Source organism: Dipodomys merriami, unplaced genomic scaffold (assembly GCF_024711535.1).
Source record: "Dipodomys merriami isolate MVZ:Mamm:240054 unplaced genomic scaffold, mDipMer1.0.p SCAF_9, whole genome shotgun sequence".
In the NCBI taxonomy this organism is placed as follows: domain Eukaryota; kingdom Metazoa; phylum Chordata; class Mammalia; order Rodentia; family Heteromyidae; genus Dipodomys; species Dipodomys merriami.
Genome location: NW_027206512.1, coordinates 57,353,271 through 57,379,478, shown reverse-complemented (window position 1 = coordinate 57,379,478; position 26,208 = coordinate 57,353,271). Strand labels below are relative to the sequence as shown.

At 40.0% G+C, this 26,208-nt stretch overlaps 1 protein-coding gene and 1 long non-coding RNA gene across 10 annotated transcripts in view; one reads left to right on the top strand and one right to left on the bottom strand.

Annotated features, from left to right (window-relative positions):
* Lcorl (ligand dependent nuclear receptor corepressor like) overlaps nucleotides 1-7,229 on the bottom strand; it is a 104,324-nt gene extending 97,095 nt beyond the window's left edge. For 8 of the 9 annotated variants that reach the window (XM_070013093.1, XM_070013088.1, XM_070013087.1 and 5 more), the window contains exon 1: nucleotides 6,940-7,229. In XM_070013093.1, the coding sequence (XP_069869194.1) occupies nucleotides 6,940-7,084 (145 nt within the window). In that variant the 5' untranslated portion in view covers nucleotides 7,085-7,229. The remainder of the gene's footprint in view (nucleotides 1-6,939) is intronic. The other variant, XM_070013090.1, reaches the window with a different exon arrangement.
* A 10,751-nt stretch (nucleotides 7,230-17,980) lies between these two features.
* The window catches only part of LOC138821088 (uncharacterized), a 54,377-nt gene continuing 46,149 nt past the window's right edge, over nucleotides 17,981-26,208 (top strand). The window contains exon 1 of the long non-coding RNA XR_011370044.1: nucleotides 17,981-18,054. This is a non-coding gene — a long non-coding RNA (uncharacterized lncRNA). The remainder of the gene's footprint in view (nucleotides 18,055-26,208) is intronic.

The window sequence follows — 26,208 nt, the reverse complement described above, 5'->3', positions numbered from 1 at the left end:
CATGTGGAAAACGAACTTTACAACTTTGGTGCGGGGGGGGGGGGGGGGGGTGGGAGGTTGGGGGGGCAGGGGGAGGCTGGGAAGGGATGTGAAGTGTAAACAAAGGAGGAGGCTGCAATGCTTGATAGGAAATGTACTCATTATCTTGCCATGTAATTGTAACCCCTCTGTACAGTATGTTCACAAAAAAAAGTGTAAATAAATAAAACAAATAAAATTTTGAGGACAAAAAAAAAAAGAAATCTACATACAAGTTGTCATGTCCAAAACGAGCTTTACAACGTCGGTGGGGGGAGGGGGGGAGAAGGATTGGGATTGGGGGGGGGAGGCTGGGAAGGGATGTGAAGGGTAAACAAAGGAGGAGGCTGCAATGCTTGGTAAGAAATGTACGCATTATCCTGCCCATATAATTGTAACCCCTCTGTACAGTATCTTCACAAATAAAATAAAATAAAATAAAAGAAATCTACATACTTTTGTGGCTCCTTCCAAGACTGTGCTAAGAAGAGTTTGAGGTCAGAAAGATCAAAAGAATGTGAAAACATCTAACATCAATTTATCATGCTCACCTGAGCCAATTTAGAAAGAGTGTACATTTGTAATCAACCAAGAGATTTTAAATAGCCTAGACACAATGGCAGCACCATGAAGGTATTAGGCTAGACTAAGCCCAGTCTCCTAACCTCTTAACGTGTGAAAAAATATGAAACGCACACACAACCTGGTCTCAAAGACAGCAAAATGTTACTCTTCCCAGAATAAAATGATCCAGGAGTTGTCAGAATTTCAAATATCTTATGTAAAATCCATCAATATCCCATTTTACAGAACATCTTTGGAGATAGGTCTTAACTGGTAAACTCATAAGGGCCCCAGATTCCACTTGTATGCTATTACCTGACCCACAATTTTCATATCTTAAAGAATATTTGCTAGTGCTTGAAAAATAGTTGTACAGATAACTTTTTTGACAGCTGACTCATAACTACCAGTGTCCATTAATCCAGATTCCTAAGTAAATCTATTCTTCTGCAACTTTCCTGACAACATGAGATAATGGAGAAGTCAGCGGTAAGATAAAGAGAACAGGCAAGAAACTTTAAGAAATAAGTAGCAAACTGATTAACAGTAAAGCTAAAACAGAGTAGATAACAACAAAAAATAACTTCAATATAATCTATAGTATGGTATAATTTTTAATGAACTAAAAACTATTTTTTAAATTCAGTATCACTTACATGAAAGATCGTTAGCATGTAGAAAGGCATTAACAAATGTTTTCTGGCCTCTTCCTGAAGAAAGTGAAGAATAAACTAAGTGATACTCTGTGATTCTAAATTGTGTAATTCTTGGCTCTAGAGAGTACTCTGAAATACAGATCATTCACAAGCCCTTACTGTCTTTTCCTCTAAAATGCTCCATTATCTTTCTTAATATTTATCGCCACCCTCATCAGAAAGAATCTATTCACAAAAACTGTAAAGCTCAATCAGGTAAAAAACAATAACAACAACTAACATTTATGGAATGCTTTCTACACGGAATATAAAAATACAAAAAGAGTATGTTCTACACGTTCATTTATATCAATGTAACTAATTTTCAAGCAACCTAATTATCTCCCATTTACAGATGAAGCAATTGAAACATACTTTTCCACACTGGTAAGTGGTAACACTAGGATTCAAATCCAATCAGTCTAGGTTCCCAAATAAAAGATTTAGGGAAATACAAAGTAAATAACAGGTTTAGTTCCTAACAACAGATCTTAGATTGAGTGGTACCATTGTAAACAAGGGAACTAGTGACAAAATTGTGTCCACTTGCCTCATATGTCTATTAAGTACTGTTGAAATGTACCTACTCCAAATTGAGATATGCTAAAAAGGTAAAATACCTAATTATGAAGACCAATATTAAGAAAAGAATATAAACCAACTAATTATTAATATTAAAATAGCAATATTTTAACACATCGAATTAAATAAACTGTTTTAATGGCTACTTAAAATTACATATTTGTAATTTCTATATTTATTTCACTATTTTTCTACTGAATACAGTGCTAAGAAAGACAAAATTTATTGAATAATTTTAACCCAGTCTTTGCCACTTTGTTTTGCTGAGAGATTTTAGATAGATAGATGGATACATGCATGCATCTCATCAGCTCTGTCATAGAAAATACTACTGCTCTGATCCTGGTAAGGCGCACGCGAACATGTATGCTCGCGCGCACACAGACATACACAGACACACACACAAGGGGGGGTCTCAGCTTGATAAGGTTGCATTAATCAAACTATGATTCTTAAACAAGAATTCATGAATTTATTGACAAAAATAACCAAATGAATAAACAATTGAACAAGTAGACAATACAAGAAAAGACTGCTTTACAAAAGAATGTCTACTTCTAATAACTATAGAAGGCACATCTTCAATGGATGCTAAAATTTGTGGATGAAATTTTGATGAGACAATGATGATATTCTGTTTTTCAAGGTACTTTTTTTAATAGCTGCATATCAGTTACAAAAAAAACTGAAGTTTCAGGGAGAAACAGAATATCCTGTTAACCAAATTTTCAAAGCTAACATCAGGGCAAACCAACATTATGAATGTCAAGATATGATGTACTGAGAACAGAACATCTCCTGTAGTTTTCTGCCAAATGTAACCAGTGTCATCATGAGAAAGCAACAGACAGATTCAAATAAAGGACATTCTACAGATTAGCTGTCCTGGACTTTGCAAGAATGTCAAGGTCAAGAAGTACAAAGAAAGCCTGAGGAAGTACTCCAATTTAAAAAGACTAGAAAGACAAGCCGGCTTAATCCAGTATGAATTGTGTAAAGGAAGATGTGGGGAGCTTACTATGATCAAAATTGTATCACCATAAAAAGTAAAAAAAAAAACTTGGCCTATCCCCCAGAACAAATATCATAATAGACTATTAAAGGCTAGATAGTGTTTTAAAATGTACTAATGTATGTCTTCTACTCCAGACTTTACTCTTTTTTAATTTTATGATTCATCGTATACTAGATATTAGTTATATGCTTCATAAAACATGGGACTACAGCCAGGACAGGTGACTCACACCTGTAATCCCAGCTATGCAAGGGGTGGCAATCAGGAGGATCTCAGTTCAAAGATCAAGGCCAGCCCCAGCAATAAAAACAAGCCAGACCTCCAGCTCAATATAATAAGACAGGTGTAGTGGTGTGTGCCTATGATCCCAGCTATGCAGGTGTAAGTGAGAGAATCTTGCTCCTGGACAGCCAGGCCAAAAATACAACAAGCTACTGGGAAAATAACTAGAAAACAAGGAGTTGGGTGCATTTTTCAAGTGGTAGAGCACCTGCCTGGCAAGCAAGAGGCCATGAGTTCAAATCCCACCCAAAACACACAGGACTATGTTATTACTTAGTATCACTGTGAATACCAGAATACTATTTGCAATATCCAATGAACTGAGACATTGGTTACATAAGCACACTCAAAACTGTAGTATAATACAGAATAGAAAAACAAATTATTTTAAACCTCTATTATAAATATGGATATAAGACAAAGAGCTTGTTGGACAACTCTCTAAATAAAAGCAAAAACTTGGGGTGAATAGGAAGAGTAATCAAAACTGAGGAAATATTTTTCACAATTAGAAGGTAAACATCTCTCTATATCAAGTCAAGAACATTGCCTTCTCAATAAGTACTCACTGAAAATTAAAATAACTTTCTTCCCAATAAGTTTGATTAACATGTTATATAAAAATCTGATTACTTAAAGACTACAGCTAGGAACTGAGGTTCAAATGTCACTAGGGACTGATTACTAAGATGCTGTACAACCTAACATGTTGCCTACAATTTCCACATCTCACCTAACAGTAAGACATTTGGGTAATTTTCTCCCCCAGAGCAAGGGTATTATTTTATAAAAATTAGTCAAGCAGACCTGGGTGCCAGAGGCTCACACCTTTAACCTTAGCCATTTATGAGGCTGACATCTGAGGATCTTGGTTCTGAGCCAACCCGGGCAGTGAAGTCATGAGTTTCTTACTTCCAATGAAATACCAAAAATCCAGGAGTAGAACTGTGGCTCAAGTGGTACCCTTGATCAAGGCCAGTGCCCAGGACCCTGAGTTCAAGCCCCAAGACGTGTGTGTGTGTGTGTGTGTGTAAAAAGAACATTATGTACATTAAAAAATGGTCACGCCGGGCGCCTGTGGCTCACGCCTGTAATCCTAGCTACTCAGGAGCCTGAGATCTGAGGATCACGGTTCAAAGCCAGCCCGGGCAGGAAAGTCCATGAGACTCTTCTCTCCAATAAACCACTCGAAAACCAGAAGTGGCTCTGTGGCTCAAGCGGTAGAGCGCTCCCATTGAGCTGAAGACAGCTGGACAGTGCCCAGGCCCAGAGTTCAAATCCCATGATCAACAAGAAAAAAATATATATATAGTCACATATACAGTCACATATGTACATACATGAAATAGGAAAATATGGCCTCTATAAGTCTATTTACAAAGCAATGAACATAGCATATCATAGTTAAAGGTGACTAGAAATACACCAATTACCTTTTATCTAAATTCATATCACAGTAACTGTGATAGGATGCAGCAAAAATAAACCAGTCAACAAGTGTACACTATTTTAAAAGACTGTATTAGCTGAAAGAAACAGTGACAACAAACAATGTATGAGATGGGTTTTAGCAAGTCCCCGACTAGGGCTGGGACCGTGAGAAACAAGTTACAAACACGGCTGGAACCCAGGGAAGTATTTTTTTCCTGCCTAGAACAATGTCATTGTGTATTACATTTAAACTGCAACAGTGAGGCTGCATTTCAGATGCAGTTTTCGATGTCTTCCAATACTATTTGAATATCCAAGTAACTCAGGAAAAAGAGACTCCTTTTCCCATCAAGTGTACGAGCTTGCATGTTTTAATGAAAATCTGGATTTTTCCAAAGTACATGTATTCTTTGTGACGCAGAGCCACACTTGATGTACCTTGGGAGAGCAACAAGGTTCAACCCAAACAAGTCCCAAACAAAGGCCGCCTCCTCGAGTCCCGGTGCGCGCGGCGACACTTCCCCACGACCCTGACATCCAGGGCGGCCCGCGTCTTCCCCCGGGGGGCCCGGGAGAAGCATTTCACACCGCAACTGCAGAACGGCGCCGGGCTTGGCAGCCAGGCAGCGCGGACGGCGGCGGGGGCTCCCGCGGACCATCACCCGCCACCGTCCTGCAGAGCCCGGCGGGGCTCGAGGCGCGCGTTTCCCGGGTAAGTCGGCGAGGCGTCGTGCGGGGGCGCGGGCGCGGGCGGCCTCCACGGGGCCGTCCCCGGCCCGCTCCCGCTCGCCCGCGCCGGGCTCCTCTCCCAAGTTGTCCGCGCGTGAACCTCTCCGGTTCCCCCCCCCCACGATAGCCCGGGGGACGCAGGGGCGCGGCCCACCCGGGGAGGGGTGCGGTGCGGAGTCGGGGGGGGGGACGCTGAGGTGACCCCCCTCCGGCTCCAGACCCAGGACTGGGTGACCAGAACGCAAGGCGGGTGCCACCGCCCACCCCGAACCCCAACAACCTGCTTCCCACCCAACCCCCCCCCCCAAAACCAACACGGCCGCTCGCCCTCCACCCCGGCCAGCGGCTCCATCCTCCCTGCCCACGGCACCCACCTGCCGGGCTCCGGCGGCGGCGGACTCGCGGGGGAGGGGAGGGGGGCGAGGGGAGGGAAGAAGGGGGGACAGAGAGAGCTGCGAGAGAACCCGAGCGCGAGCGAGCGAGGGCGAGGGAGAAGAGGGGAGAGGCCCACGGCGGGGGTCCCCCGCGTCCCGCCACCCCGCGCAACGCGAGCCTCGGGCCCCGAAGTTTGAGGCGCAGCCCGCCGCCGCCGCCGCCGCCGGGTCGCCCCGCCACACGGCGCGGGGACCTGCGGTTGGCCGGGGACGGGAGGGGGGCGGCGCGCGCGCGCCTGTGTGCGGGGAGCGGGGGGGGGGGGGGGGGAGAGTCCATCTCCCGGCCGCGAAAGCGGACCGGAGTCGTCCGGGAGCCCGCAAGGGAGAGAAGGGGGGTGGGGTGGGGAGGCGCGGGGTGGGGAGGCGCGGGGTGGGGAGGGGGCTGCTGCCATGGCAACGCCCCCCCCATCCGTCCAGACTTCCAAAGAGGGAGGAAGAACTTCAAATCCCAACCGTCAGCGCTCGAGCGGCTCCTTCTTAAAGGGGTACACACCGCGCCGCCGCCGCCGCGCGCCGGGGGGGGGGGGGCTGAGCCGGGCGACCCCCCCTTCTCACCCCCCCCGCCGCCGCCCCACCCGACGACTCCCGGGGCTCCCCCCCTACCCGGAGAGGGAAGGTGAGGGTCCCCCCCCACCCCGAGTCCCAATCCCCCCAGTCCCAAGTCCGCCTCTGCCCGCCCGGCCCCCGGCGGCGAAAAGGGGGTGTGTGTGTGTGTGCGCCCGGCGGGGGGCGCGGACCAGCCCGCCGGCGCCCGCCGGCTCTCCCCACCGCCGGGACACCGACCCCGCGGGCCGCGTCCTCCCGCTGACAGGGGCCGGCCGGGCGGTGACAGACGCCGAGGAGTTTCGGGGAGCGCGCGAGCCGGCGGGCGAGCGGACGGGCGGTTTCCTCCCGGGGCGCCGGGGAGCGGATCCCAACTCACAGTTCCCGGGGAGCCCCGGAGCCGGGCGGGCTGCCGGCGGGGTGCGGACCGCGCCGAGCCGGGGGGCCGGGGCGGGGGAGCCCCGGAGACAAAAGGCGCCGGCGGGGCCGCCGCGCCGCCGCCGCCGCTCCCAGCGCGCTCCCCATTGAACTGACCCGGACCGGAGATCCAACTACAGCCCCGCCAGCCACAAACTCCTCGGGCTGCGGCCGCCGCCGCCGCGCCGCCGCCGCGCGGGGCCCGGGCCCCGGCCCGACTCTCTCTTACCTACACAGTGCATGAGGCGGTGGCGCCAGGAGTCGAGTTCCCGCCGGAATCCTCTCCTCTCCGCCGCGCACCGAGGGCTCCGGCACTGAGCGGCGGCAGCAGCGGCGGCGGCGGCAGCGGCCATTCTCTCTCTTCCCTTGTCCATCTGCGTCCCGCGTCACGCGCCCTCATTTACATACGAGCGGCGCAGGCACGAGGCAGGGGCGCGAGCCCTCGGCGCGAGCCCCGGAGCGCGCGCCCCCCGGAGGGGGGTTGATTGACACGTGTCACTACCTTCCCTCGGCCCTTCCCTCCCCCCTCCCACCGCTCCCTCTGGGAGAGGCGGGGAGGGAGCGCGCGGAGAAGGAAGCAACCTGCCGCTTCCGCTGACCCCGCCTCCCCGCCCACTCCCCTCTCCCCCCCCTTCCCTCCTCCCCGCCTCCCCACCCACCTATCCCCCGCCCCTGGAGTTTACTCCAGCCAGCCATACCGCTCCCGCCGCCCGCGTAAACCCCTCAGCCCGAGCCGAGAGACCCGGAGCCCCGCCAGGAAGCGGCGAGCTAAAGCCCCGGCGGACTAGCAACGCCTCCCTTCCTTCTGCCTGGGCGACGGGCTCTGGCCACTCCGAGACTTCACTTCCCAAACTCCATTGCGCTCCGACCCCAAAGCTGAGCTGGCGGTCTCGGCGCAGTGCACGCCGGGATTCGTAGTCCACTAGCGAAGAGCGCTGACGAGTCTGGTTCGCACCCTTAGAACTTGCTGACCGGCCTGCGATTTAGGTCCTCTCCACTCCAGGAGGGCTCAGCGCCGGGGTCGGATCCTACGCTGTCCGCTGTCCTCCGCCGTTCGCGTTGCCCAGTCTTACTGCGACGCTCTGCCACAGTGGAGGGGGGGTGGGAGCAGCACCAGTGGTTGGCTCTTGCAGATTCAGGCTGCGCACGAAGTGTTGGAAACTTTTGGGGGGAAGGTGGTGGTGATTGCTATCCGACACCCAGAGGAAAAGGGCAAGACGGTCATTCGGGTGCATCCGAAATTGCTGCCACAGGTCCAGAGATGTGCTCCTTCAATGTCCAAGGCCCAGGGGGAACTGGAGAGCGAGAATGTGTGCAAAGATGAAGGAAAAGATGAGCAGCTTTGACCTGAAAACGGTTTACAAGGGCTTGAGGGAAGCCAGTTGATCATTCCAGGAGGGAAGTTAAAAAAAAAAAAAAATCTCTGCAGAACGTAAACTCTTAGAGATCAGTGACCTCCATCAATGAGACTGCTGCACCTTGACATCTTTTATTGGCCCTACCTGGTCTAGTGGGGCTTTGTGGAATTAATTCTGTGCAGTGCTAGAAAAAATAATTTCTCTCAAGACAGAACAATCCTTTGATTAAATATAGACTTCATTTCTTCTTCACTTTTGCACCAGAGCAATTGTGATTTATTTATTTATTTATTTATTTATTTATTTATTTATTTATTTATTTATTTATTTTTGATGATCTGTAGATTTGAAGAAAAATCCTAGTAGACTACTTTTAGATATGGTAAGTTCAATTTCTGTGTAAAGACTCTGAACCCAGAATAGCTAAAGTTTTCAAAAAAGAAGATAGAAGACCTAAACTACTTTTGATAAACCTGTAGTAACAGAAATAGTGTGATAAATATACAGATCAAAGGACCAAATTGGATTCCAAAATAAAATCACATAGAGAATATTCATGACCAGTTGATAAAAATTGTCAACAAGGTAAAAATAGACAGGAATAGTCTCAATTGAACAGAGAAATCCATGGATAACAATAATGGCTTCAGAAAAACTGGGTATCTCTGCACAGAGATGTGGACATTTGTCATGGAACCTTTGACGTTACTTTCACCAAATAAAAATTAATACTAAACAGATTGTAGGCCCAACTTTAAGTCTTGTGTTGGTTTTTTTTTTTTTTTTTTTTGGTCGGTCATGGGGCTTGAACTCTGGGGCCTGGGCCCTGTCCCTCAGCTCTTCAGCTCAAGGCGAGTGCTCTACCACTTGAGCTACAGCGCCACTTCCAGGCCCAACTTTAAAGAGAAAAATGATAAAACTTCTGAAAGAAGATATAAGAAAAAAATATTTGATCTTAATTTAGGAGAAAGATGATAGATTAGGTATGTAGTAAGTAGGCAGGCAGACAGACAGAGAGGCACAACAGGCAATCAAAGAAAAATAAGTTGGATTTCTTTGAAATTTAAAATGCTTTTTGAAAGATAGCTGGGAAGGTGGCTCAGTGGTAGAGCGCTTGCCTTGCATGCTCAAGGCCCTGGGTTCGATTCCTCAGCACCACATAAGCAAAAAGAAAAAAGCCGGAAGTGGCGCTGTGGCTCAAGTGGTAGAGCGCTAGCCTTGAGCTGAAGAGCTGAGGGGCAGCACCCAGACCCAGAGTTCAGGCCCCACGACCAGACCCCCCCCCCCCCCCCGCCAAAAAAAAATGGAAATGCAAAAAATGACAAAATAGGCAAAAATATGAAACATTTTGTAAAGTGTTAATGTCAGAATATGTAGAACTTTCAGATCTCTCTGTGGCTTATTTCTATAATAATTACAGTGGGCCAAAGCTGCAGCTGAACCCTCCAAAGTTTGCAGAAAAGTATGGTGCATTACCAGGGGTTGCATTGCTTATCATTGCCTTTGTAGTATAACTTTACATCTTCATCAAGTTTTTTTTGAAGTAAATTTTGAAGCCAGGTGTGTCAGTGCACAACTGTAATCTTTACACTTCAGAAGCCAACTCAGTAAGATTGTAAGTTTAAAGCTAGTCTACGTCCACAGAAAAACCACCTGTCTTTTATTTTTTAAAGTGTAGTTTGAAATTCTATAATCACCTTTGCTAGAATTGTCACAACTGGACACCCATTACACTCTTAGTTGTCAAGATGGTCAAGTCACATGTCCAAGAGTCAATATGAAAAATAGATTCTGCCTCTTAATGGAAGGATTTGAAAAGCACAGTCAATGAGATAGAAGAAATGACATAATTTGCAGCCATTTCTGCAGTTTCTCTACCTCATTTTTGGGGAAATGCAATTTTTCTCCCCAAGAAAGAGCAATATGATAAGAATTTAATATAATAGAGCAATATAATAGAAATATGATAAGAATAAGGAATATTGGGGCTGGGAAGGTGGCTCAATGGTAGAGTGCTTGCCTTGCATGCATGAGGCCCTGTGTTCGATTCCTCAGCACCACATAAGCAAAAAAAAAAAAAAAAGAAGAAGAAGAAGAAAGAAAGAAAGAAAGAAAGAAAGAAAGAAAGAAAGAAAGAAAGAAAGAAAGAAAGAAAGAAAAAGAAAAAAGCTGGAAGTGGCGCTGTGGCTCAAGTGGTAGAGCGCTAGCCTTGAGCTGAAGAGCTGAGGGACAGCGCCCAGGCCCAGAGTTCAAGCCCCACGACCGGACCCAAACAAACAAACAAAAGAAGAATAAGGAATATTAAATTTGTAGAATTTCTGGAAAAAAGAGAAGACCAAGATCTGATTAAATATATAAGCAGAGTTAACGTTGAAAATTGATTTTTCTTAGAAGAACAATTGCTTTTCATAGCAACTATGATAGGGCATACTATAATTACACCAATAAAATTAGCACTAGGAGTTTGAATGAAAATGGTTCCATTCTAAGCATAATCCAGGATCATGCATTCAGTTGCTGTTTAATTGTTATTTGTTGTTTGAGATTGCTATAAAGCCAAGGATAGAAAGCCAGAAATATCCAAGATTGACTCCCGGGAACCCAGTTGCAAAGCATTTTTAATATAACAAATATATGATACAGAAATGTTAGTATTTCTTGAGAAGATGTTTTTGTTCTACTACTTATTGGTACATTCTTCATTGCTGTGTAACAAACCAATCCATAATAAAGCAGCTTAAAAGAAAAACCATTTGTTTTTTCCTCTCAAGCCTGTAGGTCAGGTGTACTGTTCTGGTCCAGCGAGGATCTTCAACTATTGACTGGAATTGCCAGTGCAGGATACAGATGATCTAGGATGGCCCCACACAGGTGTGGAGTTAGCTTCTCTGTCTGTTGGTGTCATTGGAATGACCAACCTGTATGTCTCTTACCATCAGAGTCTAGACCTTATGTCCTGCCAATATATGGAACATAGTACGTACTAACATGGAAATGCTTTTTATCTTGTTTTGTCTTGTTTTGATTGCTACTTTCCCAATGGCCAAAGCAAATCACAGAAATAATCCCAAAGTCTGAGTGTCAGGATATTAACAATTGACATTGCTATAAGAAGATGTGAACAAGTTTTGATCACCTGAAATCAAACTACTGTGAATATCCACCAAAAAATGAATCCCTCTAAAACTAGTAAGCCATCTGTAGTATTCTTATACAGTGATACATTGCTAGACCAATTAATTTCATTGGTTTACTTGACTATTCAACAGTCAGTTCCTAATCTAAAACACATTTTAGGAAAATATGGTATAAAATGCAAATTGGAATAGCTTAAAATTAATTTCCACAGTAGAAAAATACATAATTAAAGTGATAGGATTAAGCCAATTTTTAGGATATTAAAATGAAAACATTTGTTTTACCTTACATAAAATATAAATACTCCAGTATACTACTAGGATTTCAAAATACCTATTCAATTATAAATAATAATCTGTAACAAAATAGACATTTTATAATTTAATAGAATCAAAATATTTCTGTGTGTATTAAGCTTTTATGATGACAAAGCATGGTAATGAGATACCCTAATTTAATAAAAAGTTAAATACTATTAAGAAATCATATTTTGAGTAGCTACCTTAAAAACTAAACTTTATTATATTTGCTTTAATTCTGAGCTGATCAGGATTAGAAAATCCTTACACACTTTTCTTGGATCATTACATATTGTATAACTATATCAAACTGCATAAATATATATGATTAAGATTGTGATTTATAAATGAAAATCAAAGACAAATTTGATAAACCAATTATTTAGGACATGGGATGAAGCTACCTTCCAGAAAATTTCTGATTAGCCAAATAATCACATTATTCTAAACTTTATGCAAGTATCTTAGATCCACCTAGATTTACAGCCAAAGATTTTTTAGGATCCTTTTTTCTTATGGAAGTATGGATGGCACAGATAGTACCACATCTGATTTATACATACTGAGGGATTGTCTTTCAGTACTATAGTGAATAGTTAAGAAGCTTAGAATATATGCTGTTTTTGCCATTTTGAAACATTTCTATAAACATCTTTTTGTCCATTTTAGTAATTGGAAAGTAGGAATATAGAGATGATGAAATACATTTCTTAGATTATGTCTCCTATTTTCTTATTCCTAGATTCTCCTTAAGGTCTATAAGAGCAGACATAATAGCTAGCCCAATTCTGCCACTCATCACAGAATGCACCTGAGAAATTTATTTTTTGCAGTCTTCATTTTGCTCAACCATTGAATTATTTTCAAAACATTAGTGTTAGGTTATGTTACTACCTATAAATATACTTAATACAGTTGAACAGAATTTTTACTGTGCCAGGAAAACTCAGACACTTTCTTCCCAGGATTACCAATACTGAAAATTTGTTGAATGGTATTTTCTAATTTTAAATGAAACCATATATCTCCAAGCCTAGCATGTGAATTTCATACCAGTTACCATCTTCTTTCTCTTTCATCTAGACAAAATAACTAGGCCTTACTCTATCTCTACTCTGTTTTTGTGTCTATTTGAAATTATACTCGTGGTCTAATGCATTATCATCACCTTCATTTTTAGCCTTTTAATAAAATCTTGATGTATTAGAGGCTCAATGATGGCAATTTGATCCAATTTACTCCAATTGCATGGTTCAGTATCAAAGTCAAATAAAACTGCCATCAAAAGCACCTACACTATTAAAGTTTAGAAGAAATACAGGTCATGTAAGTCAACATCCCCTAATTTTGCAATAGGCAAATTAGAGTCTAGAAAAGATAATAATTTTATGTAGGTCACACAGCTGATAAGTAGCATATGCAAACCAGAGTCTAATTTCCTGATTTCTAATTTTTACTCTTATATGAGACATACTTATTATTACTTACCCTAACCTTAAAAATGAGTGCTTTTAGTATGATTGTCCTTGTATCAGAAAGAAAGAACATAAACTGGCTCAGAGAAGTTAAACTTCTTGTCCTACATCTTGTAGCCCTTACTTTTCTTTGTATACTAACAACAGCAAATGGTCTAGAAAGGAAATAGAAATGGAGGAACTTGTAATTTTTGGAACAGTCTATAGATGATATCATTTTCAGGGGGCAAGGAAGTGGGAATAAACAGAGTCTTGTTTTCCCAATGTCATGGTAATCTTTCTTGACAACGTGATTACACTGGAAGGTAACTAGGTGATTAGCAAAGCATACCTCTGGATGTGTCTATGAGGGAATGTCCAGAGATGGTTAGATCAGGAGGACTTTTATTGATTTAATCATTTCTTTTTTTTTTTTTTTTTTTTTTTTTTTTTTTGTCGGTCGTGGGGCTTGAACTCTGGGCCTGGGCGCTGTCCCTCAGCTCTTCAGCTCAAGGCGAGCGCTCTACCACTTGAGCTACAGCGCCACTTCCGGTTTTCTGGTGGTTTATTGGAGATAGGAGTCTCATGGTCTTTCTTGCCCGGGCTGGCTTTGAACCGCGATCCTCAGATCTCAGCCTCCTGAGTAGCTAGGATTACAGGCGTGAGCCACCAGCGCCCGGCTGATTTAATCATTTCTAATCAATTAGTGGAGTCAAAATTTGAATAGACTGTTGAGAGATGGGGCTTGATTGGAGGACATAAGCCACAAGACCTTGTCTTCCAAGGGCAGATTTTTCCTCAGTCGTTTTTTGCTTCCTATTTCTTTCCTGTCTACCACGAGGTGAAGAACTTCCTTGGTCAGTGCTCCCATCACTATGATACTCTGCCAGTCACACAAGATAAAGCAATCATGGACTAAACTTGTTGAAGCATGAGTCAAAAATATTTTCTCTTTTAAGTTATTCCTTCATGCACTTTTGGTTACAGCTATTAAAAAGCAACCAATATATCCATATTTAATATATCATTTGGCCAAACTGGCTTCTGTTGCTCTCTCCATCTCACATTTCATGCTGTTCTACTCCCATGAAGTGTGTTTAGTATTTTCCACCTGAAGGATAATTACTACTATTTCCTCTACCCTAAAACACTTGGTTTTCTCTCATATTATTCCATATATTAAAAAATTATTTGTGGATATCTTGTTCCTTACTACAGAGTTGTAGATTGTGAAGTCAAATTCCCAGGTTATTTATTTATATTGCCTGCATTTTAAACTGAGATGGTATCAGAGAGATTTTCATTTAATTGAAATGAAAGGGTAACAAATTAGGATTTTCAAAGGAAGGAGCATGGAAGGCTTAGCGTTATGTTCATTCCCACCTTTATCTCATTCTGAAAATCTCCTTCAAATGTACACATATTTTGTATTGCTGGACTCAAGACAATGATAGAAAGAGGTGCATTTTGCAGGCATTATATTTTGAACAGATTAATATCCATTTTTGCATGCTGAAAGTCCTGATGAAAACTAAGTCATAATGTTTTATTTGAGTAAACATATCATTTTTCTGGCTAAAATGCCTTAGAAAAACAAAATTATAAATGATTTATGTAGTCAACATGTTTTTCAGCTTATGACAATAGTATTTGGCCTTGTTTTGATATAAAAGTAGTATAAAATGCCAATGCCCTTGGTAAAGAATCCAAATAATAACACTTTGAAGTAAATCCATTAGCTGGAAGAAGTTTATTTTTGCATATCACCTTAGGAAAGATTTATTCAAACTGTGAAATCTGATAGCAGCTCATATTAATATCCTCCTAGAGAAAGGATGTGAAAGCGAGATAGAAAAGAATGAAGTAGTTTAATTATAACATGATTTATCCTTACATAGAAGAAAGGTAAGTGAAAATATGAAGTTGATAAAGCTTTCATGCCTTTTAACTTAGTCAGAAGTATGTAATATTTAAAGATTAAAATTGTAAGATTAAATTAGAATGATCAGTTGTATAACCATTGAGAGTAAAGAACAATCAGATATCCTAGTATTGCTTTCAAATTCAATAGTGAAAACCACATGATTTCGCTCTTATATACTTGATATTAAACTTGCAACATGAAAGCTTGAAACAAAGAGAAATCTGAATATGCAACTCTGTATTTTATTTTGATTATTTTTAGTTTTTGCTTTTTTATTTAAAAATTCTTATTAATCATATGACCTTATATCTCATTTTTGAACATTCTAACTTCCACGCACAGTATATTGTGTGTCAGCACTGTTCAATAGAAAAATAATGTAAGACACAACTGCAACCACATCTGGAATTTTAAAGTTTTTAGTAGTCTGATTAATTGATTGATTTGTTGATTGATTGTACTTGGGTTCGAGCTCAGGGCTTTAGACTTGCTATACAGATGCTCTACCTCTTGAGAGGGTAACTTCAACCTTAGTAGTCACCTTAGAAAGTAAAAATGAAATTAAAGCTCTGTTTTATTTAGTTCTCTATATCTATAATATTACTAAGGACATATGGTCAGTGTAAAAGTTAGTTATGAAACTCTGTAATCCTTAAAATTCTGTGTATTCTGTGTATTTTCAGTAGTCATTCTATATATTCCTTATATAGTCATAGTGAATATAGGCTACTCTATTTGACAGAGAAGTTTTGGGCTGTCAAATCAGTTATATACTACTGAATAGAGTCCTTATTTTCTCCCTTCTTTAACCAGTTTGCTTTCTTCAGAAGCTCTTACCATTCTACTCATCTTTCTTTCTTTACTCTAATAAGATGATGCTAATTTACTCACAGTTTTATAATTTAGAAAAGGGAATATTAAGTATTCACATATTTTCTACTTTTTGAGAATAAGGGCTGAAATAAAATGGCAAATCACACTGGTGCTTTCATTTAGGCTGAGTTAAATCAATATGAAACAGATGATCACATCTCGATGACAATTATGGTACTACTTGGCAGGAGTAAGTGCAGAAAAAATTTGGCTTGGTAGCATTAAATAGCTGCCCAGATAGATTCTACAAAGAATAGGGAGAGTGAGAGGAATCAAGTTACCCATATGCAGCTAATGAAACACTCATGTTATGCTATTGGGAGAATCTCAAATGAGATATGATACCTGTTAGCATATTGCTATTTCTCAAGGAAGTCTGGATTGCATGCATTTGTTTTTGAAAATCCACTCTCACATGTGCTTTTTTGTACATCTAAAAGCAAGACTATTTTTCATTATAAATCCCTAGATTCAAGAGTTTATTTTGGTACTTTGAAAATTACATAGATCTTATTGCTGAGGCAGCATTTTTTTGTTTAAAGTGTGAGTTTCCAAGCACTCCTTAAGTTCAGAAAGATTAAAAAAGCTAAAATAAAAAGTGCTTCAAATGTCAAGTACCTTGGAATGGATTTTTCATGATTTTTCTCAGTTCCAACAAAACTCCAGTGTAGAATAAAATATGATGGGGCTTTACTTTGCTTTGCAAGTTTAGCATGATTAGAATATCTGTACAAGCATAAAAACCCTGTTCATTTTCACAGATATAACTTGAACAATTGCATATGTATAAATGGAGTGGTTTAATTTTTAAATGTCTGTAAGTAAGATTTATAGTTTATTATTAAATATATTTTAGTCATAAAATCAACAATTCATACATGAAAATTCAGCAAACATTTTGGGCACCTAATGGGTCCAATGTTACACTGCGATGGTTAATCATGATTGCTAACATGTTTAGACTGAGAGATGCCTGGGAGATTATCAAGCATATATCTGGGTGTGTCTGAGAGTATTTCCAGAAACGAATGATGAGGATAGCATATCTGTCGGGGAGGAGGCGAGAAGGGTGCACCCTGAATGTGAGTGCCACCGTTTAATAGGAACATAACCGAAAAGTTCTCTCTCCCTTTCTCTCTTTCTCTCTCACTCTCTTTCTCTCTCCCTCTCTCTCCATCCCTGCCCCCCACCTCTGTGTGTGTGACTGTCTTTGTCTCTGTTTCTTGGTTACCACGAGATAGGTATACATCTGCCACCAGCTCTCCCTTCCATTGTATTTTATCTCTCCTTACGCCCATGACAAGGGAGCCAGCTGACCATGAAACCTCTGAAACCAGCAAAAACAAATCTTCTCTCCTTTTAAGTTGTTTTTGTCCATTATTTGTTACAGTAATGAAAAGCTAGCCAGCATGACTCTTTAGAGACAAGATGCAGACCTCTGTGATCATGGAGACTATCCATTGTTACAGAGCGTGTGTAGGCTTTCTTTTGGGGAACTCTACCTTGACTTTTCTCTTTTCCTTTTTTCCTATTCTTGGTTATATTCTGCCTGTAGCATTAACTCCAGACTACCACAGATGTTATCCTAGTAGCTCAGGACTGGCCAATCAGATCGTTTGCATTTCCCTGGTCATAATGATTGGCTCAAAACCTAGTCAGGGAAGAGGCCCTTGTTCTTTTTTCAGTCAAACATGGGGTTTGGGAACAAAATCAACACCAAGAACTCAAATCACCAAAAGAAAGAGGGAAACCAAGTCCTTAATGAGCTTGTGTAAACCCATTACACGTGGACTGAAGTATATGAGGAAGGGGATCAGCTGAATGAAGGCCATGAGGTTGGGTTTGGTTAACAGAGCTTAGAAGAAGAAAGTTTTATCTAGATTACTTAAGACTAAAAGCATATATAGCAGTATGAAAAGGAAAACCTTAAACAGTTAAATTTTATTCTTATGATTCTTGTTAGAATAGTATAGCAATCAGAAAGGAGCTTGGAAAGAAAGGTCAGTGCTATGGTTTGGAAAATGTTCCCCAAACCTGAAGGCCGATGTGTTTAAAGCTTGTTTGCCTGCTGATGGCTTTATTGGGAGGCAGTAGAACTATTGGGAGATGGGGGCCTACTAGGAGAAGGTTGGGTCACTGGGACATAGCCTTGAAAAGGATACTGGAGACCCTCAACTCCCGTTTTCTCTATTTCTCTTCCTTGAGGTGAACAGAGTTCCTCCGCCAGGTATCTCCATCTTGATTAAATGTCTCCAAAGCAACAGAGCCAAGCAGCCAGAGACAAGCACTTCTGAAACTGTGAGTGAAAAATCAACTTTTTCCCTTATTGATTCAAGTATTTTGTTACACTAAAACAGTTGATTAATACAAAGCTGACTAACAAGGGATAGATCATAGATATTATCTCTGAGGTTAAGTAACATACACAGGACCTCTGAAATGCTGTAAGCAAGAGTAACCTGCCATATTGTTGTTTGAGACAGAATGCTTTAAATGTGTTGTAGGATAAATTTCAGGAGATTGAAGGCAGGGAAACATTTAGAATTCTGTCCTAGTTTGCATTCTAATAATAATAAGGTTTGGAAATCAAGCAGGGGCGGAGGAAAGCAGAGAAGAAATGTTTTTTAATTATCAAGTTAGAGTTTAAAATATTTTTAATGAAAGTGTTATATACATTTGACTTAAGATTATGATGAAAAACAAGTTCACCTCCTTCTCAAGCCCAGATCTGTTCTCCAAAGTAAACTACATTTTAACTTTTCAAACTGTTGATATTGGTATCTATTCTGTGGTCTATCAGAACTGTCGTCTTTATGCCCCAGACAGCCTGAACAGTTGCATAGGCGAGGAAAACTGTCTTTTCTATTGAAATGTGTTGCTTAAAAGCTCCTGCTTTGGCCTAGTAGCTTGGCTCTTGTTATGGATAAGAACAACTGCTTTGAAATAAGAAAGGGTTTTTGAAATGTAAGGTTTTTGTCTTAAACTGCTTTCTTTTCAAGATGGCATCAGACATACTGCAGATTGTTCAAGAAATAGCAGAAGACGTGGGTATATTTTGAGATTACTTGCATACTGTTAATCTTATTTCAAAATCACCTTATGTAAATACATTTTACCTTATTTAAACTAGCTAACCACGAGTAGATTGTAAATCTGAGATCAACCAATCCAAGAGAAGAGATGGGCCCTCTGGTTAGGGACCAATAGGGAAGCAGCCTGTGTGCTCTGTGTGCTTGCTTGCCAAATTTTTTGCTGATGGTGAACCCGTCTGCAGAAAAAAATTTTGCATTGCTGAAACAATTCTTTATTTTTGTGTCTGCTGTTGTGACTTCAATGGTTCTTGGAGAGCATATTTATAACATATATAGCAGCCTTCAGTTCGCATTGTATCTCTAAATGACATGTTTATCATTATTGACTACAGTTTGTCATTATCAACTACTTTTCCTCTCCCCTTCCCTTCTAGTACAATTTTATCATTTAAAAAATACATTGCTTATTGGAAGCCAGTGGGTCCTAACTGCCCAGGAGGCTGATATCTGAGGATCATGATTTGAAGCCATTCCAAGCTTGAAAATCTGTGAGACTCTTATCTCCAATCAAGTACCCAAAAGCCAGAAGTAGAGCTCTGGTTCAAGTGTTAGAGTGCTAGCCTTGAGCAAAAAAGCTCAGAGACAGTACCCAGGTCCTGAGTTCAAACTCCAGGATCAGTAAAAAAAAAAAGCGAATTTATTATGGCTACTGGGTGAAATGCCCCATTACCTCCCACCCCATTCATATTCTGTGACTATAATTGGAGATAAAGCTTTTAAGAGGTAATCTGGTATGACTGATATCCTTATAAGAAGTGGAAATTCCAACTGAGGAACAGAAATATGGGTTCCACAGAGGAAAACAAAACAAAACAAAACAACACTCAAGATACTATCAATGGGCAGCCATCTCCTAGCCAAGGAGAAGTCAACTTGGATCTTGGGTTTCTGGTCTGTACAGTGTGAGAAAATAGAATTCTGTTGTTTAAGCCAAGCAAGTTGTGGTAAATTTGCTATAGCTGTCTAAGTATACTGCTATGATGATTAAAGTTCAAAAGGTATGCAACATACTTTTATGGTTTATTTCATCAAGTATGGATGATTTGTTTGATTCTTTATTTATTGACATGAAGTTTTTTTTTTTTTTTTAAATCGCTCTTCCCTTTCTTTCTGCATGCTTTTTCTTACCTACCACTTTTACTCTTTTTTTTTTTTTTTTTTTTTTGCGGTTGTGGGGCTTGAACTCTGGGCCTGGGCCCTGTCCCTCAGCTCTTCCGCTCAAGGCAAGCACTCTACCACTTGAGCTACAGTGCCACTTCCGGTTTTCTCTGGTTTATTGGAGATAGGAGTCTCACGGTCTTTCCTGCCCAGGCTGGCTTTGAACCTAGATCCTCAGATCTCAGCCTCCTGAGTAGCTAGGATTACAGGCGTGAGCCACCGGCGCCCGGCTAACTTTTACTCTTTCATCTTCTGTACTTTCACATGAAGTCTAGTAACAATTATCTTCTACAACCATATTTAAAACGTCTCTATCTATTGGTTGATCTTAAAAACTGATAATCAAGAAAAATTGTCTCCATGCTATACTATGTTCAACAAATAGCTAGTTTATTTTTATTTTCTTAAAATTTCCAATTATTTCACTGCAATCATACATTGCACATCCTTACAGAATCTTTACATTGTTTAAGGATATATTACTTGCAAACCTCATTTATTTCCCATTTTCCCAAAGGTCTCCTCTGTCAGATGACCCAGCCTGTCTCTGGAGCACTTCCTGTCAGTATTGTACTTGGGAGCCATAGCTTGCTCCTTTCCTCTTGGTTCATTTCTTCAGGCAGTGGTATCATATGATCCAGGAATTTTGTTAAAACATGTACCTTGAGAAGTAAGGTATCTTAGTCTTTATGTTTTAAATGTTTCTATTCTGCCTGCACATTTAATATCTTTTACCTAGAACTTTGAAGAATGCTTTGCCAATGTCTGCAAGCCTTCTAACTGCTAATAAAGTTTTGTGTAATTTTTACCTTTATTCCCAGATAAGGCCATCTTTTTAAGTCTCTAGAAGTTTTTAATGTTTATCTTTGACATACTGAAATCTTTATGTTTTCTTTGACATACTGAAATCTTTATATTTTCATTCATTTGTCAGTCATTTTATCTGAAGACATTTCTCCCCTGGAAAGTTCTTTGTTATTATTGTCATCATTACTATTATTTTGGAAACTTTTTACTTTCCACTTTCTTTTTCTAACATATTCCTTTCAGTCAGGAATCATTCTCTTTATTTTTCTATTGTAGTTTTTGTAGTTGACCTTCCTATATTGTGGGAAACCCTTTTTATTCTAAACTATTGTACTAATTTTTTTTACTTCAATAATAAGTAAAAAAAAATTATTCAGAGACTTCCCTTCTGACAGGCTTTACCTCTTGCCATGTTGCAACACTTCCAAAACTGCCTTGGAAAACAATCCTTAATCTCATGGCTCATTAGTATTATTATTTCCTTTAACTAAAGCATACTGCTATGCAAGATACTTTGGAAAGTTAGGATTTCATACTTTATCTGCTTTAGAACCTAAATAGAAAACATTTCATATTGCCAAGCTTTAACAATACAATTTTAATCACTACCTCACTTTAAAAGAGAGAACTACTGGTTGGAAACACATGGTAAAATTTAGCTACAAAGGTAACTTTTTCCTGTACTTATTGGACTACTTCTTATGACTTTAATTCAAGAGTAGGTTTGCAATCTGGAAATAGAAAGTATTTGCACATTTTTCTAAAAAGTTTTAACATAGTTATTCTTGCCTAGTGAATTTTATTAACAATAACTATTTTGATTATTTTTGGCAAGATAAAGAAATAAGAAAAATGCCATTTGGGCCAACATGATGAATTCCATTCATGAAACGAGGCCAACTGAATTGTTGCTCAGCAACCTTGGTTTGATTTCTTCCTGAAAGCTTTCTTGGTATAAAATATAAATGCAATAATTAAGTAAACTCATTAATGTTAATGGTGTGCAAATATATGCTGCAGTAGTGATATGTCTACTCTAGTGTATAAAATTTGGCTTCGCCATCTTATTTACTTTGTTGAAATAGTTTCCCCTGTCATTGGGAGACTATTATTAGAGGACCAGAGAATTCTATATTCAAATCTCAGTCAGAATATACCTCATTGACTCTCTGGACACAATATTTTTGCAGTTCCTATAGTATGTTTTTTTTTCTTCCAAGAAAAGTATTTAGAGAAGTGGAGAAATCTTACAGATGGATGAAAGAGTTTTAAATTGTCCTTGAATGTTTCAGGTATAGCAAGTGTGAGCTCTTGAGAGTTGATATCTCTGTATTAAGCCTGTGATTCACTGAAAGCTAAAACATATTTGTGGTAGTCATTGGCATCTAATTCTAAATTTGTGGACTAGGAATATAGCTCTAGTGGTAGAGCATTTGTCTAGCATGCCTGATTTCATGGGTTCAATCTCAGATACTGCAAAAATAAGTTTAAAAAAAAAAGAAGAAGAAGGAGAAGGAGAAGGAGGAGAAGGAGAAGGAGGAGGAGAAGAAGAAGGAGGAGATGGAGGATTGGATTTATTTGGAAAGAGGAAAGAGTAATTCTATGTCAAAGGCAACGGGGCATTTTTGCATAAAGTCAAAATTTTAACCTTAAAAAAGTATGATCTTACAATTTGCATGTTGTGTAAGCACAGGTGCCAGTCAGGTACTTTTTACCATATAGAGAGGTTTTCCTTGAATTCAATGCAGTTCTGCCTTGCAGTAGCATACTTATATTAACCAGGGTAGAAAAAGGAGAGAAAAGGTAATTGCTATGTGGACAATGGACAAAGTGTTCTTTTTTCCCCTTATTTTTAATAGCATCACCTTACAAAATGAGAAGGTATTAAATAAACATGTATATTATTTTCCTAGGGCTGCCATATCAAAGTGGTGAAAACATCACTGTATGGCCCCTGCTGGAAGTCAGAGGTCAGGTCATTGAGGAGACTGCTCTGAAACTTTCAGGAGAATCCTTCCTTGTCTCTTCTTCGTTTCTGACATCTTTTTCTGATGATTACTGAAGATTCTGGACTTGCAGTTGTGTAACTCCAACATTTGCTTTATTATCACATGGCATTTTCCTGTGTATACTTGTATTCAAAGGATGTTCTTTATAAGGACATCTTATTTTAGTATCTGCCATGAATCCTTTTCATATACTTTCACATTCTGAGATGCTGAAGGTAAGACTTCAACATATCTTTATTAGAGGGACATAATTCAGACTATAAGACAGAGGCTACTTTCAAGATAGAAATGAGTTCAGCCAGGAAAAGGCTTCTGACAGCCTGTGTGGAGATGTGAGAACTAGGAAGTTGTCCTTTGTGGGTGAACGTGTGCCAGAGCTCACAACAGGAGGAGGGAAAATAGGATGGACTTCAGTCTTTCCTCCAGTTGTCATAGTTTCTCTAGGCTATATATAAACAATCTGAACCACCAGTGATGGATGATGATGGCAAGGTGTAGGTTGGAAGAATAGTAACAAGGAAACATTTATGAGAATAGGCTATTTCATTTATTCTTTCATTTAACCAATATTTGTTGGGTATCTGCTCATTCTTGATGTTTTGATAGCATACAGTGTACACAACTAACTTACATTCTCTTTCCTTGGTTTGCTTTGCTACATTTTTTATGCATATGGCACGGAATGACATAAAGAGGAGGTGGATGACCAAAAATGGAATTCCAACCCTAAGTATATTATCTCATATCTCCGCACCAGCAGATAAATAAATTGGGCCTGCTTCTTATCTCAGATTCTCAATGAAGACTCCCAGTAGAGTGGGTTTAATAGTCTCCATTGGCTCAGTGTCATCATGGTCTAACTGACTGTGGTTGGGCCACAGAGTGTAACCCAGTACAAAGGCAGAGTATTTTGGGAAAGTAATATGCAGAGAAGCTCTCACAAAAAAAGAGTGTTAGAGTACAACGGTTTCATTCATTTATAGTCACCTCTTCTTTTAAGTCATGGATTTTTGACAAAATTAGTGTGAAAACAAGTCATGGAAAAATATAAGCAGGCAATGTGAATTAAATAGATAAATATATGAGGAAGGATTTTTACAAAAATCACTGTAGCAAGTGCATACTTATTATTTGGTGAGTTTTGAAAACAGGAGAATATTTAATATGGTATTACAAAGCATTCAGAAAGGTAACTAAGTAAAAAATACAGTTGCTCAATACATTTTCCTTATTTATCCACAATATATATGGCGACAAAGAAAAATGTATTTCCTAACAACAATAAAATTAAGGGTAAGGTTAACAGAAAAGTTTAACATCCAGAAAACCACAAAATGTTGAGACATATGGAAAGTACACTTAACTAGCGATGTACCATGTTGGTGGATGGGGTAGCTACACATTTGTGAGGCATGCAGAGGTGAGTACCTAACCAATCCTGGGCCAAACAGAATTCTTCAGTGTCCTTGCTAGAGTAGCCAGTCAAAATGATCATTATTCACACTGAACTGAAGCAGGATGAACAAAAAAAAAATGAAGCTGGGACAGACATGTTACTTTTTTCATAGGACTGAGAGCCAAAAGAATGTGAACCTGAGATTACTGACAGTTAAGTTTCTGCTATTTAGAGAACTCTGTGGTAATAGAGAACGAAATCTTGTGAGGAGACTGATGATTAAAGTCAGTGTAATGTGGAGGCATCAAATTCCTGGGCCAGTCACTGTGTTTGCAAAACTTTCTAAGTATTTAATTCATTTTTATGCTATGAACTACTTCAGTATGCTTTTAGTAAGTGTTTTTTAATTTAAAAATTATTAAATATCTAAAACCTACAAGACTTTTGCTCATGGTGCTTGCATTTTAGTGTGCTGTTGCAGGCTATAACTAAACAATGGAGAAAACTCTAGGTAGAGATAAGATCTTTGATGAAAATGAAAAAGGACAATGAAGCCAGAAGTAGCAGGAGAAGTATGTTAGTTTGCAATGTCAGGGAAGATCTCTCCAGTGAGAAAATACTTAAATTAAATGCAAACTAATAGCTGATTTGTTTATTAAAAACTTGGACCACATATGGGACAATGTTTAATATGATTTAAATTTCTTTAGATTTCTCTTCGTATTTGAGAAAGATACAAAAATGTATGGAGGCAGGACCCATTATGATTGCTGAGTTTTTGAGTTATAGGATGTCCAGGTATTTTGTTGATATTTATTTCTGAGTATGTCATCTAAGATGTTTCTATGTTATATGAAAACTAGAGTTCATGGGCTAGCTAAAACAGATTCCTCATCATTCTGATTGAGTATCATTCAATTTGTAGAGGACTGGAATAGAGGGAACTAAAAAGGAATTCCATCTCTTTATTTGCCTCATTGCATGATTTGGAATTGGTCTTCTCTTGTCCTTGGACTGGCACTTACATTATTAACATCCCTAGTTCACAGGTCTTCAAATGGAACCTGAAACTATACACTGGATTGATGGTCTCCAGTTTGTATGTAGCAGGTTGTGGGATTCCCTAACCTCTGTAATGTATGTGTCTGATCTCTTCTATTGATTCTATTCCTTTAGGGGAAATCCTATTCATATACTTTTCTTCTAATATGGGCATTGAAAGCATGTGTTCAGGAGCAGATAATCTCTAAGATTTTGTGTGCAGTAGCTAACCAATATATTTGTGACATAGGCATATCTAGCGGCTCTCATCTGGGATTGTGGTCCTCAAGAGAGTGATGGAACAAATCGGTTATTACTTGTGGCAAAGCTGAGCATGAGAATGAGTTTTAGGTTGAATGACATAAGATCAGAACCTTCAGTACTGGATCTACGGGGGATTGTAGCTTCCTATTCTCTGAGTTTGATTATCCAGCCCTCTCAATTATCCTGTAAGATAGCCTATATGGCCTTACTAGATAGGTCCACAGTCAGCTGGATATGTGCATGGTGTGCATTAGGGTCAAAGTAGACATTATCTATCTAGATGTGATCAAGGCAGTTATGACAATAGATAAATTTCTGGGGAGAGAGAGCATACAAGGAAAAGGAATGCATAAGACTTATCTTTGGATTATCTCACAGGTAAAGAATAATAGAATAGAATGGAATGGAGATGTGAGTAACAGCACTTACAAATATGAACAAAAAAGTTCACTTTTGGAGATATGAAGATATGGTGGTAGGGAGTCCAAGAGAACAGTGCCAACATGGTAGTACCTGTATTGTGCTACATCATGACATGGAGAAAAGTCTGATAGACCAGTGAGCTCAGGAAAAGAATAAAACATCAAAAATGCTTTGAGATTCTTAGTCTTTTCTGTGCTTTTAAAACTAGGTCACTAAGTAACATTCAAGATTCTTTTTTTGTTCTTAAGCTTTAAGAAATTAT